At 39.0% G+C, this 14,813-nt stretch overlaps 1 protein-coding gene across 3 annotated transcripts in view; it reads right to left on the reverse strand.

Moving 5' to 3' along the window:
- Positions 1-1,916: 1,916 nt before the first annotated feature.
- COLEC11 (collectin subfamily member 11) overlaps positions 1,917-14,813 on the reverse strand; it is a 44,309-nt gene continuing 31,412 nt past the window's right edge. For all 3 annotated transcript variants that reach the window (XM_058020026.1, XM_058020025.1, XM_058020024.1), the window contains exons 4-7: positions 5,512-5,583; positions 4,760-4,813; positions 2,984-3,079; positions 1,917-2,809 (exon numbers count right to left, since the gene is read on the reverse strand). In XM_058020026.1, the coding sequence (XP_057876009.1) occupies positions 2,418-2,809; positions 2,984-3,079; positions 4,760-4,813; positions 5,512-5,583 (614 nt within the window). In that variant the 3' untranslated portion in view covers positions 1,917-2,417. The remainder of the gene's footprint in view (positions 2,810-2,983; positions 3,080-4,759; positions 4,814-5,511; positions 5,584-14,813) is intronic.

Genomic DNA, 14,813 nt, shown 5'->3' on the forward strand with positions numbered 1-14,813 from the left:
ACAATGAAACTAATGTACTTTCTACCTCACATATTAAACACTGAAAAAAAATATCCTGAAGAACATGAAAACTAGGAAAAAGAAATGTTTTTCCACTGCTTTTACTTTTTATCCTAAATTTTAGTAGAAATTGAGACTGTTTAAATGCTACACATATCTAGGAAATCTTTAAAACCTGATGTGACTTCAGCTAAAATAGGAGCATTTGGCACCTCAAAAAGCTTCCTATCTCCCTAAAAGGCCTCTTTTCATCTTTCTGAGGAAACTGAACAATACAACAGAAACCTTCAAAACCTAGGTGAAAAACAGCACACATAATGAGGGAGCTTCAAATATCTGTATCTCAGGTTTGGACTGTTTTAATATAGCAACAATGATTTGACAAAAGTATGTTGGAGATTTAAATGGTTTCTGAGGATTTCTATAGCAGGCAGGAAACAATCATGATATTCAAAGCACTACTCTAAACAAATTGCTCTACTGGAATTGCTAGCTTCCTGCAAATTCTATAGAGTCTTTGAATATTACTGTAGAAAGAGATTCACATTATTTAATAGATTTCAATATGCAGTTGGAAGAATGACTAACACACAGGTATTACACCTATCTTTATTAAAAGAAAAGAAAGCAATCAAAGGAGCCATTCATTTTGAGTGATTTCTCTGGAGCTGGGCTGATAATCAAATACTATAGGATACTATAGTACTGCTAGTAATTTCAAAATTAATAGCAAACATATATATAAAGGAGTGAGATTTACAGAGTAAATATATCAAACAAAACAGTTTTTTCTCTTAGGTATATAAATCAAATAATGTCAGTGTCTGTGGATATGAACAACATTGTATGGTCATTGATTGTTTACATGCTGCAGCACAGCAGAGTTTATGAGTTGGTTTCCTTGCTGTAATGAAATCTCTGGGACCACATGTCAAATCCACTGTGGATACCCTATACATCAATCTGCCATAATGATCAGATATGTACTTTGACCAGAATGTTATGCAAGGATCATTTATCCTTAAAAATTAGCTTAAAACACTGGGCAAGGTATTCCTAAAGAAGTACTGTTAGAGATTTTGCTTTTTTTTTTTTGTTTGTTTTTCCTATGCCTAACAGTGAGATGAGGTGGCATGCAACTGGCTCCTGGGAAGATTTAAAGTAATTAATAATTTATTTATTTATTCTGGGTTTTTTTTAATCTACATCCCTTTTTCGATCACATGCAATTGTAAATTTGGTACATAAACTATATGTGCAAAGTTATTTATTACTGCTATATACACAGGAAAATTTTGGAAACTTTTCTGCTTTTCAGGGGATTGTTTTAACAATCTGTGTAAACATGTAAACTGTTTTTTTACTAAAAGGAACTGATCCCTAATGTGTTTTCATGAGCTTATTGCATATATATGAAGTCTGCCTTAAATTGTGGAGGGCTGGTAATTTTGCTTGTTTTGTAACAAGATGGACCAAGATTATCTTAAAGAAATGTGAAACATTTACTTTAGGAAATTATTTAAGGCCTGAAATACTTCATGCACTGAATCATTTTCAACTGAGGAATGAAGAAAATCAAATTGTTACTTTTACATTTAGCCAACCCCAAAACACCATCTGGATGGAAATTCTCTAAGTACTAAATTATAAGAATTTTCATAACATAGAAGCATGGAATCATAGAATAGTTTGGGTTGGAAGAGACCTTAAAGGTTACTTAGTTCCAAGCTCCTGCCATGGGCCGGGACAGCTTTCACTGGACTTTTTCCTCCCACAGCACTAAAATTCAGTTTACTTAAATGCTTTTTGTCATACATCTGTGAACAGTTTAATGAAGAAACATTATAAAATTGGTAGGAATCTTGACTTTTGGTTTGCTTTGGCCAGTTAAAAAAAAAAAAAAAAAAAAAAAACCAACAAAAACAACAAATTGTAACATTCAAAAAACTGACTAATATTTGTACTTATTAACTGGAGTATACAAAATACGTCTTGTTGCCAAAATATCCCTGTAGCACTACAAGTTATTAGCTTTTATAACTACAAATTTTACTAAGATAAAAGAATATCAGGAACCTAATTCTTACCATTCAAACTAGAGGCCAAATTCTGCCTTCCCTTACAGTCATGCAATCACAGTTGTTAACTGTTGTAAGGGCAAAATTTAGCCCCAAAGCACATTTTTATCTAAACACATATATTTTCCTACAAAAAAAAAAGCCAACCAAGCTATGCCTTATTACTGCTCTTCCCTTCTGAAGGGTAAATTCTGATATTTGAAATACCTCAACTGTATTTACAGCTGTACAACTCCGACACTGCATACTTGCAGAGCTTCACTTGTTCTCTATAAACATGGAGTAACTTGTGCCATCGTCTTAAACATTTTTCTTAAAACAGAGAAAGAGCAGAGCAGCTTAGACATTCTCTTTGTCAAACTCGCACACGAAATACATGGTAATGTGACAGGCAACATCATTCCAGCCCCCTGAGGCCACCATCTCCACACAGTCCTCCTCGTCGTAGGCGTTGTTGGGCTCCCCGCTGCGCCATTTGTTGAAGGTCTGCATGGGCGACCGGTCGGAGTAGACGAAATTCCCCTCCTTCTCCAGGTCGTTAATCCCAATGAAGACCCTGGTGAGCCCAGCTTGGTTGATGTACGAGGCGATGAGGCTGTTGGCAGTCTCGTCCTTGGGCATGCCCAGCGTCCCTCCTCGCCCGTGGCAGTACAGCTGGGCCTCCTTGTACCTCTTCTCCTCCTTGACCAGCAGGTAGATCTTATTGTCGGTCTCGCGCACGCCGGCGACAGCTGCGGGGGAGGGCAGTGCTGAAAAGTGAGCACTCGCGTTTCTATAAACCAAGTCACTGCACACCCCAAAAGAGCTTCACAAATCAGAGGTGGAATGGCGGCACTCTTTACGAGTGGTTACACCGATAAAATGGGGCAAAAAGAAAGGAAAGTAGTTGTATCAAATTAACCTACCATTTTTTATGAATTTTAGTTCTGTCATCAGCTGGGCTACTTGAATATCCATTTCACCAATAGCCTTCCTTAGCTGACTGCACTCACAAGGGATGCCTGTGAAATGATATAGATACACCCAAATAAGAAAGCTACCTAATTTCAACAATTATCTTTATGAAAAGGCCCAGCGTGGCAGCTCTGGAGAAAGCTGTCTTGCAAGTAACAGACAGAAAATTAGAGCCTTCACTACCCTGCACCATTATATGATTCTCAGGGGTGTCTGGGCCTGTGCAGAACAGATCAGTTCACTTCCTCTGAATCTTCCATCCTGAATAATTAGCACTAACCTAAACACCTAACCTAAACACAGATAGATATTCTCTGCAAAACACCCACAATATTTTTTAACTAAAAATGTTTTCCAAAAATTCCCATTTTCAGTAAAATTATATTCCTTAGTTTTCTCAATGATTTCTTTCACAGGAAAAACATTGTTTGCAAGTTCTTCACAAGGAATATATCCCAGCAGATCCAAAATTCCAGCACATATTGCACATAATTACCTGCAAAATGAAGGTCTGTGTTTTTGAAAGTACAGAATTTACAATACTTCTGACAATAAAATTAGACACTAGAAAATCGTCTATTGACCCAAATTAGGGTATAGGTTTGACAAAGATAATCTGAATGTGAATACTAAAAGAATAATTGTTACATCTCTGGCCACAAATCTCAAAATGAGGATCAATTACCATTTGCATCTATTACAGTTTGCAGTTCTGTATGTATTATAAAAATCTGCATTGGACTACCCAATTACTCTGCTCAGTTGTGTAAGTCAGTCTAAGCACAGGGTACCTGCCCTGCAAAACTGTGCATGCTGGCCAGGTGCACAGCACGCTGGCTCAAGAATTACAGTGACAAATAATGTTCTCATGAGAAATCTAATCTGTGCACCCCCAATGCACTCTGCCAGGAAGGGATTAATTCAGTCCAATCCAAACCTGCCACTCTTGCAAGGCTTGCACTTATGCTAGGCTGTTTCCCTGGAACATTTTACACCTCTGGAAGATCCATGCACCTCCATATAAGAATCTGAAGAGAGGGTGACAGGAAGACTGAGCCAGGGTCTGCTTGGTGGTGCCAAGCAATAGGACAGGAGGCAATGGGCAGAAACTGCACATTGCACAGGAAGTTCCTCCTGAACATGAGGAAGAACTTTACTGTGTGGGTAGCTGAGCACTGGAAGAGAGTGCCCAGAGGAGTTGTGGAGTCTCCATCCCTGGGGATATTCAAGAACTGTCTGGACACAATCCTGAGCCATGTGCTCTGGAATTACCTTGCTTGAGCAGAGGTTGGACCAGCTGACCCAATGAGGTCCATTCCAACCTGACCCATTCTGCGATCTGTATTCTTGACAATCTCCTGCTCCTATAACTATAATCCATGGATGAGCAGGAGCATCCAACCTGCTCCTTTGTGTTGACTGGAACACAAAGAGAGATATGCAGAGATATCCCATTGCCCTGGTGAGGAATGATGCAGACAGTTTGACTTCAGTTCCCACCAGGCTTCTGGAGAGATTACTCCTCAGAGATAGTATGAGATACTGTTTTAGCATATACACTATAAGTCCAGCAACTGCTGCAACTTCAATGATTTTAAGCCATTTGAAAATATCACAGTGAAATATTACAGTTCCAATGAAAAAAATAACTCATTATTTCCCCCAGTATGTAAACAGATGTATTTTTAGAGATGTCTTTCACATAAACAAGGTGTGTTATGGATTACCTGGGTCACCATTAGGACCTGGTGGTCCTATGTCACCATTATCTCCTTTTTCACCTGAAGACAGGAAAAATAACATAATGTTAATGCTGCCTTTTCTGTCAATAGTTCATTTAGCATTTATCTATTTTTTCACTAGTAAAATTCAAACGTGGAAAGTAGAAATATGCCCAAGCAAAAATAAAGACTTTTCTGTCCCAGTTATTCCACAATAAAGGCCAGCCATAGCTATGAAACTTGAACCCAAATAATATGCACCAATATCCACTTCTTGACATTCATAAACTTCACAGAACCAGTAAATTCAGATGCTGTAGAGGGAAAAAGGCTGGATTTCCCTAAATTTTGAATCATGATCTGGATTATTAGGTAAATGCTGGTCCAAATGACTTAACCAGTATCACATAGGAAGCCTATGGAGTAGTCAACCATCTTCTAACTCTTAAAAGTCTGCCAAAGTACAGCACATCTTCCCATCTTCTTTAACTGTCCACACTTGTGTGACAGTGCAAAGTTCTTTATTTATCCTCAAACCAGGATACTCACAGTGCTTTACGACTAAATATGCTGATGTCACAGCAAAGGTAACTGGTTAAGAAATCTCAGTGACCTGGCTGACTACAGTGTGAGAAAATTCCTACTAAGGTAAACTGTGAGACTTGTTAGCCATTTTTCAGTGGCTAAACTTTTCTCAAACATAAATGATTGCATATTTTTCACCTGAAACACAAATGGAGAAATAGAATTAAACCTACCTTTTGAACCAATAGGACCAATTTTTCCATGACGTCCTATGCTGCCTTTCTGTCCTTTGTCCCCCATTTCTCCTATACATAACAGAAGGATGAAAGGCACAAGGTAGCAATGTAGTCTGATTCATTCAGATTCTACTATGTTTGCAATATCAGTTTTTAAAATGAACAAATTCTATACCCCAAATATTCATTGAACTCCAGAGGCCTAGCTCAATCCTTGTGAAGAACTTACATACAGCAACCTAGATAGTGATTTTATCTTTGCTAAACAATTGACATTAACAAGGCATGAAGGTGCACTTATCAACAGTTCTTGTTTGAAAACCAGTGGAAAAGCTTTTCCAAACTCTTTCAGTGGATCATGACAGAATTATGTCGAAAATACAGAGGATTGTTGCATTCAACATGGATCAGCAGATTAAAATTATCATGGAGTTGAGAAGACCTAAAGGATCCAAGCACAACTGACATTTCATCTCAGACAGAGATTCCGCTGTAACTGAGGGCTGGCTTTGGGCTTAATGACCTATTTATACAACACAAATACTGTCATATGAGACAGGTTTCCCTCTGTACCACACTGTTAGAGGAGAGCAGGTATGGAGGGGCTGCAGGGATGAATGCCTGCTGAGGCTCCCATCCTGCAGAAATCTAAGCCCAAAACTGCTTCAGGAAATATTTATGAAGTTGTTTTCAATGACTGTTGAAAAGATTGTTTCTTTGCTGAAAGCAACCTCTGCTATGCTCTGGTCTGCTACACAGGTGCAAGGAAACAATGAGACAAGCTAGGAGGAAAATGCACCAGAGGGATCCAGCAACTGGACTCGTGCAAACTGTCACAGCTCAGCCTCGGCTGTGGATCCATGACAACTGAAGATCTGCTGCCCCCTGTTGCTATTGCATTTGGAGAGACATTCGTATTTTTGAAAGCTGGATAATTTTATTAGCCATTTTGTCATTACCATTAACTTAAGGTGAAATCAATAACAAGTTTCAGAATATAAACTGATCACTGGTGGGGTAAGAGATGTTATATCTATTACTCCATGAAGTCTCAAGCAACCCTTGTCCCTTGATGGCATGAGCCAGAAAGAAACCATTTCCTCTGAACTGAGAGAAGCTAAATGTGAGTGGTTTGTTGGTATGATTAATTATTGGCAAGTCCTGCAATCAATCATTTTCCTTTGTTTCTAACAAGTATCAAATTCAGACACTACTGGACACAGGCTTTCACCAGAAAACAAAAATATATTTCTCTTATCTATTCCTACTGGAAGTACCAGCTTGTAATCAGTTTATCAAGTTGCTCTGAAAATTATGTCTCTTGTTTTGCATATTATTTAATTGGGATTACCACATTAAAGATTATCAGATGTTTGAATTCTTTCTCTTTTCAGGCTGCTATACCTGAAATTGAATAAACTCATTGATCTAATCTGTAAATAAAATAAAATATATAAAATTATTTCACTTTCTTTCTAGTAGACATTGCCTAGAAAATGAACTGCTTCTCAGTCACAGCCAGTAAAACCCATGTGCTCTGCTCAGAAGTAAAAGGAAGGTGTGTTATCTCTAGCAATGAAGACATACATTAAATCTCCTTTCCTCATTAAAAGAATTGTTCACACTTGGGTTTCTCTTACAGTGACTAACCCCTGCTTCCACTCCAGGGGCTTGCTTATTCTGCTTCCTCTGCAGAATAAATCACAAAGTTTCAAGAGAAACCCATCTGCCTTGAGGGTTTCAGAAGTTTTAATACCTTTTGTAAAGCCCTTTTTAGTGGCCCTATGGTTGTCAAAAATGCAGTCTGAGGAGTCTTAACGAAATTGGGAAGTGATAGCTGGAAAGAAATTGGGACAATAAAAGAAATTAAGTCTCCATAGACCAAAAATAGGAAATCAAACACAAAGAGTGAATAAAGAATTGAAGAAAGTCATCTGACATATCTCAGATGAAGGTGGCATACATTGGAACCAATTATAGAAGATTTAAAGGATTTGGGAAGGAATTGAAGAGAAAGAAATTCTAAATTATCTTCTTGGTGGCTTTTTCAGGCCCACAAACAAGTGAAGAAATAAAATTCCAGAGATGAATGGTGGGCTGCAAAACAAGTGAAAAAACGAGGCATTGCACTCTGTGCCATACTATAAATGGGGGTCACAGAATATGAGCAATCTCATCAGGATTATTTGGAAGAGACAAGAAGGTATAAAACTACCTCAAAAATAAAAAGGCATCTAAAAGACAAATCAGCAGAAATGCAAATTCACCATGTCACAGACAAATTTAATCGAATCATGGTAAAAAGAAGACAGCAGTGGTTTTCTTTCCAAACTTAAGGATTTTAAGACAAATCAAATCAAATCCATGATTTGACATAGAGGACATCACAGACACCTACCTAACAAGGAAAGTAGAAGTGTACCAAACCACACCAAAGGCCTCTTGAATCTAGTGCCACCTTTAACAGCAATCTGCAGAGGATACTTTGGAAGAGAACATAATATATAGATGAAGATTAAAAAGTCTTTCCCCCAGTACACCTCAATAGTCTTGCAGCAGTCAGCATTCCCAATGCAAATAGATTGCCTGACTTGAATGAGAATGATATTTTTAAAGGATATAATGATGCTACTGTAGTAATCTGCATTCAGGACACTTCATTTTTAAAAAACTATTGGCAACTGGAAATCAGAAAATTCCAAATATGTCAACAGGCTACAGAACAGCTTTTTACTGAAAAATATAAATTATCCACACTAATGATGGTCAGCGATTGGTGAGGGAACTACCAATTGCTGAGGAACTTGCTCTCAGTAGGTGGCTACAAGAAGTACATCTTATCATAGAATTATGAAATGAGCAGAGTTGGAAGCAACCTTTAAGATCATCTAGTACCAACCCCCTTCCATGGGCAGGGACACCTTCCACAAGACCAGGTTACTCAGGGCCCCATCCAACACGCTCTTGAACACTCTTTGAAGGATGGAGAATCCATAGCTTCTCTGGGAAACTTGTTCCAAGGTCTCACCATCCTCACAGTAAATAATTTATTCCTTATATCTAACCTAAATTTGCCCACTTTCAATTTAAAGCCATTCTTCTTTGTCCTATTATGACATGCCCTTTCTGGCTTTCTTGTAGATCCCCTTTACTGGAAGAGGCTCTAAGATCTCCCTGGTGCCTTCTCTTCTGCATGTTGAATAAGACGAACTCTCTCAGCCTGTCTTCAAGGCAGAGGTGTCCCATCCACCTCTGATCATCTTTGTGGCTGTCCTCTGGACTTGCTCCAGCAGGTCCATGTCCATTTTATGTTGGGGGCCCCAGAGCCAGGGCTCTCATGAGAGTAGGGTAGAGTGGGAGAATTATTTCCCTCAACGTGCTGCCCATGCTGCTGTTGATGCAGCCCAGGATGTGGTTGGATTTCTGGGCTGCAAGGGCACATGGCCAGCTCGTGTTGAGCTTCTCTTCAACCAACACCCCCAAATTCTTCACCTCCAGACTCCTCTCAATCCATTCTCTGCCCAGTCTGTGCTTGGGATCGCCCCAAAACAGATGCAGGAACTTGCACTTGGTCTTGTTGAACTTCTCGGGTCCATCTCAAGCCTATCCAGGTCCCTCTGGGTGACATTCCTTCCCTCCAGCGTGTTGACTGTGCCACACAGCTTGGTGGCATTGGCAAACCTACTGAGGGTGCACTCGATCCCACCATCTGTGCCACCAACAATGTTAAACAGATATTCTTACATGAATGAACAGTGCATAAGCACAGGAGGCATTTTATATAGCTGGGGCAAAAAAATTTCATCCAGCATCAGCCACCCTAAAGTTCAGGATTTTAATCTAAGATATTTATCTAAACTCCCACAGTAGGCAATGGAAAAATAAACACCTCTGAGTAGGGATCCCTCCCACTCATGTTAGACAGGTATCATAATCAGAATAGTTAGAAAATTTGCAAAGGAAACTAAAGCTAGTGAGAAAAAATCCAATCTAGAGAGGCACAGAAATGTTTAAAGGATTTAAAAGTACATTCAAAGCCAAAATAGTACAGTACATTCCTGAATGGACGAGTTTCTATTTGGAGGCAAGCAAAGAAAAATAAGAGCCCTCATGAAACATTATCTCACTAGAATTATGTTAACAACATATTACCAAACTTCTTCAAACCAGTGGCCCCTCTACCCCAAGCCTTTGTTTCCTGTGATGGCAGCAGAAGGTGCAGTCCAGAAAGATCCCACAACCACAGCCACTATCTGCAGGTGAAATTGCTGGATCTGTCCCCAGCAGCTTCAGAGAGGGCCTCCTGGTCAGGTATGATGGGATCCGGTGATTCTGTAATCTTGATTATAACCTCCTCAGACTACTCTGTACAGATACAAGAGTCTCAGTCTGTCCAGTTTCTCCTTATGAGGCAGCTCCTCTTTTTCACATTTTGGTGTCCATCTCTTACCTCTCAAGTCTTTTTTGAGAGACAAAGGCCAGAAGAACATTCTTGAGACAGTGCATGTCAGGCCTTTGTACAGAACAAGATCAGCTGCAAAAGAAGCTTCCTGTTTTGTCCTTTGTCCTTTTGTCATCCTTCTGTGATGATGGGCAGTGTTCTGTTGGCCTTGGGACTCTTGCTAATGACTTCAGAGCAATCCTTGAGTTTTAAGTGACAGTTTGGGGTTTTGGCATCATTTGACATGGATTAAATCATGCATCCCTGATTTCCCCAGGCAATATATTTATTTACATTGAAGCCCATCTGCCACCTTTTTGCCCACTCAGTTTAGCAGTATTTTCTCAAAATCCTATTGAGTTCAGGTGGAACTGAAAGACAGTTTTGAACCAGATACCCACTTTGTGCATTCACAGCTGTCAATGTCAGGACTTTTATATGGAATACTGCCTGCAGCACTCCTTAGCGAGCAATAAATTCATGTAGAAATTGACTCAGAAATGCAAAGGATTGATTGATTACATATTAATGAGCAATCAGTAATAATAAAATATAAATTAAGATATTATTACCTCTTTTTAGAATTTGATTATACAAATGACTGAGCACTCTGGCTCCAATCCAGTTAAATTAATGAGTCTTCTCGTCTACTTAAGAAGCCATGGCTGTATTAGTAAACTAAATGCCTGGGATTATTTCCTGGCAGTGGGAACCAGGTAGTCAAGAATGGGACACCTCATGATACTAAATTGTCTTACTCTTCAAGCCAAGATAATCTTGCAAGCTGCTCATTGTGTTAGCTCCCAGAATATACCTGGGAAAGTGTTAGCTGGCAAAAGTCTTCTCGTCTACTTAAGAAGCCATGGCTGTATTAGTAAACTAAATGCCTGGGATTATTTCCTGGCAGTGGGAACCAGGTAGTCAAGAATGGGACACCTCATGATACTAAATTGTCTTACTCTTCAAGCCAAGATAATCTTGCAAGCTGCTCATTGTGTTAGCTCCCAGAATATACCTGGGAAAGTGTTAGCTGGCAAAAGCCAAAATCACTGTGTTAACACTGCAAAGGTAGAGACAATTGAGTTCCAAGCCCAAGAACAGTATGTCAGACTGCATCACATACCATTATAGTTGTATATAAATTAAGTACAATGTATAAAGGCTGAAATTAAAATACAAAAATAATATACATTTTAATTGGTTATGGCTCTAAGAAAATTGAAATATCTTGAAGAACATAATTTTAATGTTCTGTTCCTTTAATGTTACATTCCAAGTGTAAATCCATTTTGCCCTCCTTATTTTGATTGCTGTAAGGCACTCTGGGAATATTCACAGAATGGTACTGGTACAGAACTGCCTGTGTGGAATTTGAAAACATGGAAATTATGGCCTCACAGACTGCACCAGGACTCAGTTAAATAACTGAGTTTGCTTTCATCATGGGAGAGCACAGAACAGCCATCAGTGCAAGTGGGGAAGTTCACAGCCTAAAACTTACACTGCTTTAATCTGAAACAGCCATTGTACTCAACCCAGTGCCCCATGCTTTACATAAGGCCAACACAGTTTTATATTCTGCTGACATGCCATGCATCATAATTGACCTATACAATTAATTAAAAGCAATGAGGAAAGTAAGTGGAATTTAACCTTAATCAGCACCCAAAGACATCAGTATTTCTGATGTCACCCTGAAGCACCAGGACAGTCAGAACAAGATTAATTTCAGGTAAGCACCAGAAAGTTTTAATTTTTAATCTTTCTGAGTTACCAAAATCTGAAAATATTGTGAGGAAAGATATGATAAAAACATCTGCAGCACTTTCTGATCTTGAGCTGTTCAGGTCAAATATGCCATAAGAAGATAGTTTGTTTTGTAAGCTATTTTATGGTTATTATACACCTATGAAGTTCAAAGAAACTGAGTACATTTTCTTAGATGAACGTGCTAGAAAATGAAACAGAGAAAGGGGAAAGAAAAAAATAAAAGAAAAAAGATTGGTGTGATTTTGATGATGTAAATTAAGACCAAAAGTAGAAAACTCTACAAATGTGGCAGAAGGATTACAGTTTCTCCCTCAGGTAAACCATCATTTACTCAAAGAGGAGAAAAGTAAAATGGAATTCAGCAGCTTGCATCAACAGAAGGACCCAAATATTAGACCAAGACAAAATTATCAAGCTTCAAGATAAATACAAGGGGTTGAACACATGCTCACACACTGACTGAAATTCAACAGATTACTGCATAGAAGCAGGGCTGCTGTCTGTGGGTGGTTTTAGGGGAAAATGCAAAATGAAGGAACAATTATTTTTGCCAAACATATTGTTATATTTTATTTTTGTCTCAATGTTCCACCTTCTGGATTAGAAATAGGAAAATCCTTGGTCTGTTGGAATAGAATGTGCTCAGTATCATGCAGCTTGAGAGTCTAGAAAAGTATTTATGCAAGAAGTCAGCTACAGGTCTGCACATTACACACAATCTGTGGAGGTTAACCAGAGACTGAAAGGTTTTTCCAGGTCAAAGTTGGATATTCTTCTGTGTCCTTTCCATAGACCAGAAGTTACATCTGTGAAGTCTGATTGCTTATCCAGTCAACACTGTGACATTCAAAGTGTACTGGATGTAGTATCATGATGAAAAGTGGTGCCATATAATCCAAATTGTTTTTAAGGTATCTGTGTTATTTCCTTTGACAAAGCATTTGTGGAAAGGAGTTGATCAAGACAAATATCTACAAAATGTGGAGCATTAATGAAATGACTAGTTAATTAGGACTTACTTTAAACAAGAGCTTGTTTGTAGAAATTTCTGTATGCACAAAAGAAAGCATAAAAATATATTGCTACAGAAGTAGCAAGAAATTTTGCCTGTGTTTAGTTGAAAGTACTAACTGGAAAAATACTGATACAGCATGCACTAGTATTCAATTTTCTTTAATCTCTTTTCTGTTTCATTCACATTTTCTCATAGTGTGTTTCCACTTCAGTGTTTCTTCTTTCAGTCTCATCAGAATTTTGGACTTTTGCAGGTATGAAAAACTAGAAAATTACCACTGTTATTAGCATTAATCAAGCCTACCTCATGAGAACTCTTTTTCAAACAAAAGTAATTTTACAGTAGAAAATAAATAAATGAAGTGCCACATCATGGATTGCCCTGACTGAAAAAGTGTACTTCCACATCTCAGATGGACAAAGCATTTTGAAGTGACATGACAATATGCCAAGATATAGAAACATACAGGACAGCGTGATGAGAGGGGTTCTGAAGAAGTTGTCAAGACAATCTCATGCCAAAAGACACAAAAAAGGCTGAGGCACTTGGTGCTTTCTTTGCTTTGTCTCTGCTGGCAAGGGCTGCTCTCCGGCCTCCCAGTTCTGCACGTCTGGTAGCAAAGATCTGGGGAGGACAAGTTACTCATGGCAGCTGAAAATTGAGTGAGGGACTGCTTCCCCTGGATGTACGTGGGCCCATGGTCCTGCCCACAAGGCATTCAGGGCTAGCTGGTGCTGCTGCAAAGCCCCAAAGTCTAACCAGCAGCTGCTAGGGAGTCCTTCACGGCTGAAAGGGAGGAAGAAGTTGTTGAAAGTGAAGGGAGACATCATCTTTGTTGATCAGCATCGACTCCCGATTTATTGATCCAAAAGGCACGTTTTTATAACCGTGTTAATTAAGATCATACATATTGCAAAACTCGAGCTCACGATAGGCTACAGAGCAAATACTAACCCCTCCCTTTGTTTTCAATACCTGTGGTTTGTTTATTGAAACCAAGATTTTTGTTCTCACCGTGATATGAAAAGCTCTCAAAACCTTTATATCTGTTCCCAGAGCAGCCAAGGACAGAATGTTTACCTGTTATGAGAAGACTGTCTGAGAATCCTGCTGTTTATAAAAAATGTGCCTGAGAACCTAATTATTTACAGAAAAAGACTTGGGAACTGCTGCTTTATGGCTGCTTTTGACTTTTCCATCAGCTGTATATTTTCATGGTCTCTTTCTTTAAGCCATGTCTGAGCAAAATTCTCCAACAAGAAGTAGAAGATGCTCCATGCTGGCAGGAATGGTTGGTGCATTGGAGGGCGGCCCTGCCAGTCATGAGGAGCTGGACAAGCTGCAGAAACGCATTGGCAGGAGTATCATGGCTTCAGCCAGACGCTAAATTCCTTATCTGCAATACTTTGATGAACTCTGGCTCACAGCTGGGTAAAAATCTCCTTTGTCTTAGAGGACCCAGAGACTTCTGGGCCTTCATACATGAGAAGCAAACTGAAGTCCAGCTGAGGAAGATGGGCTTACTTAGCTTGGAATACAGAAAGGTTAGGGGGAATTAATTGCAAACTTCCTCTACTTACAAGCAGTTTCAAGAGAAGATGCAGCCTTTTCTTCTCAGAGACACACAGAGAAAGAGAAAGATGCCCTTGATTACAAACTACAACAGGTCTTTCACAATGACACCAGTGAAACAGTCTGATTAAAATTTATGTGGAATCTCCATCCTTGGAGACTTTCAAAAGTCTACTGGACAAGGTCCTGAGAAATCTGCTCTGATATTGAAGTCTGCCCTGTTTAAAGCAGGATTGGACTAGATGAGCCATTTAACCTAAAATATTCTGTTACCTGCACTTCAGGCTGCATTGCCTTACAGGAACCAAAATTTTAGTTTCCAATATTTTTTTTTCAAAGAGTCATCCTTGAAAATATGTCTACATAAGGGAAATATACTGACTGAACACACACACCCTTCATGGAAGTTATAAAATGTATTGTAGGAGGAAGAGCTCTAGCTATGAATTTTGGTCCCCAGGTAATCAGCATCAGACTTCTGTAACTGCCTAGAAGAACAAC

Source organism: Melospiza georgiana, chromosome 3, assembly GCF_028018845.1.
Source record: "Melospiza georgiana isolate bMelGeo1 chromosome 3, bMelGeo1.pri, whole genome shotgun sequence".
Classification (NCBI taxonomy): Eukaryota; Metazoa; Chordata; class Aves; order Passeriformes; family Passerellidae; genus Melospiza; species Melospiza georgiana.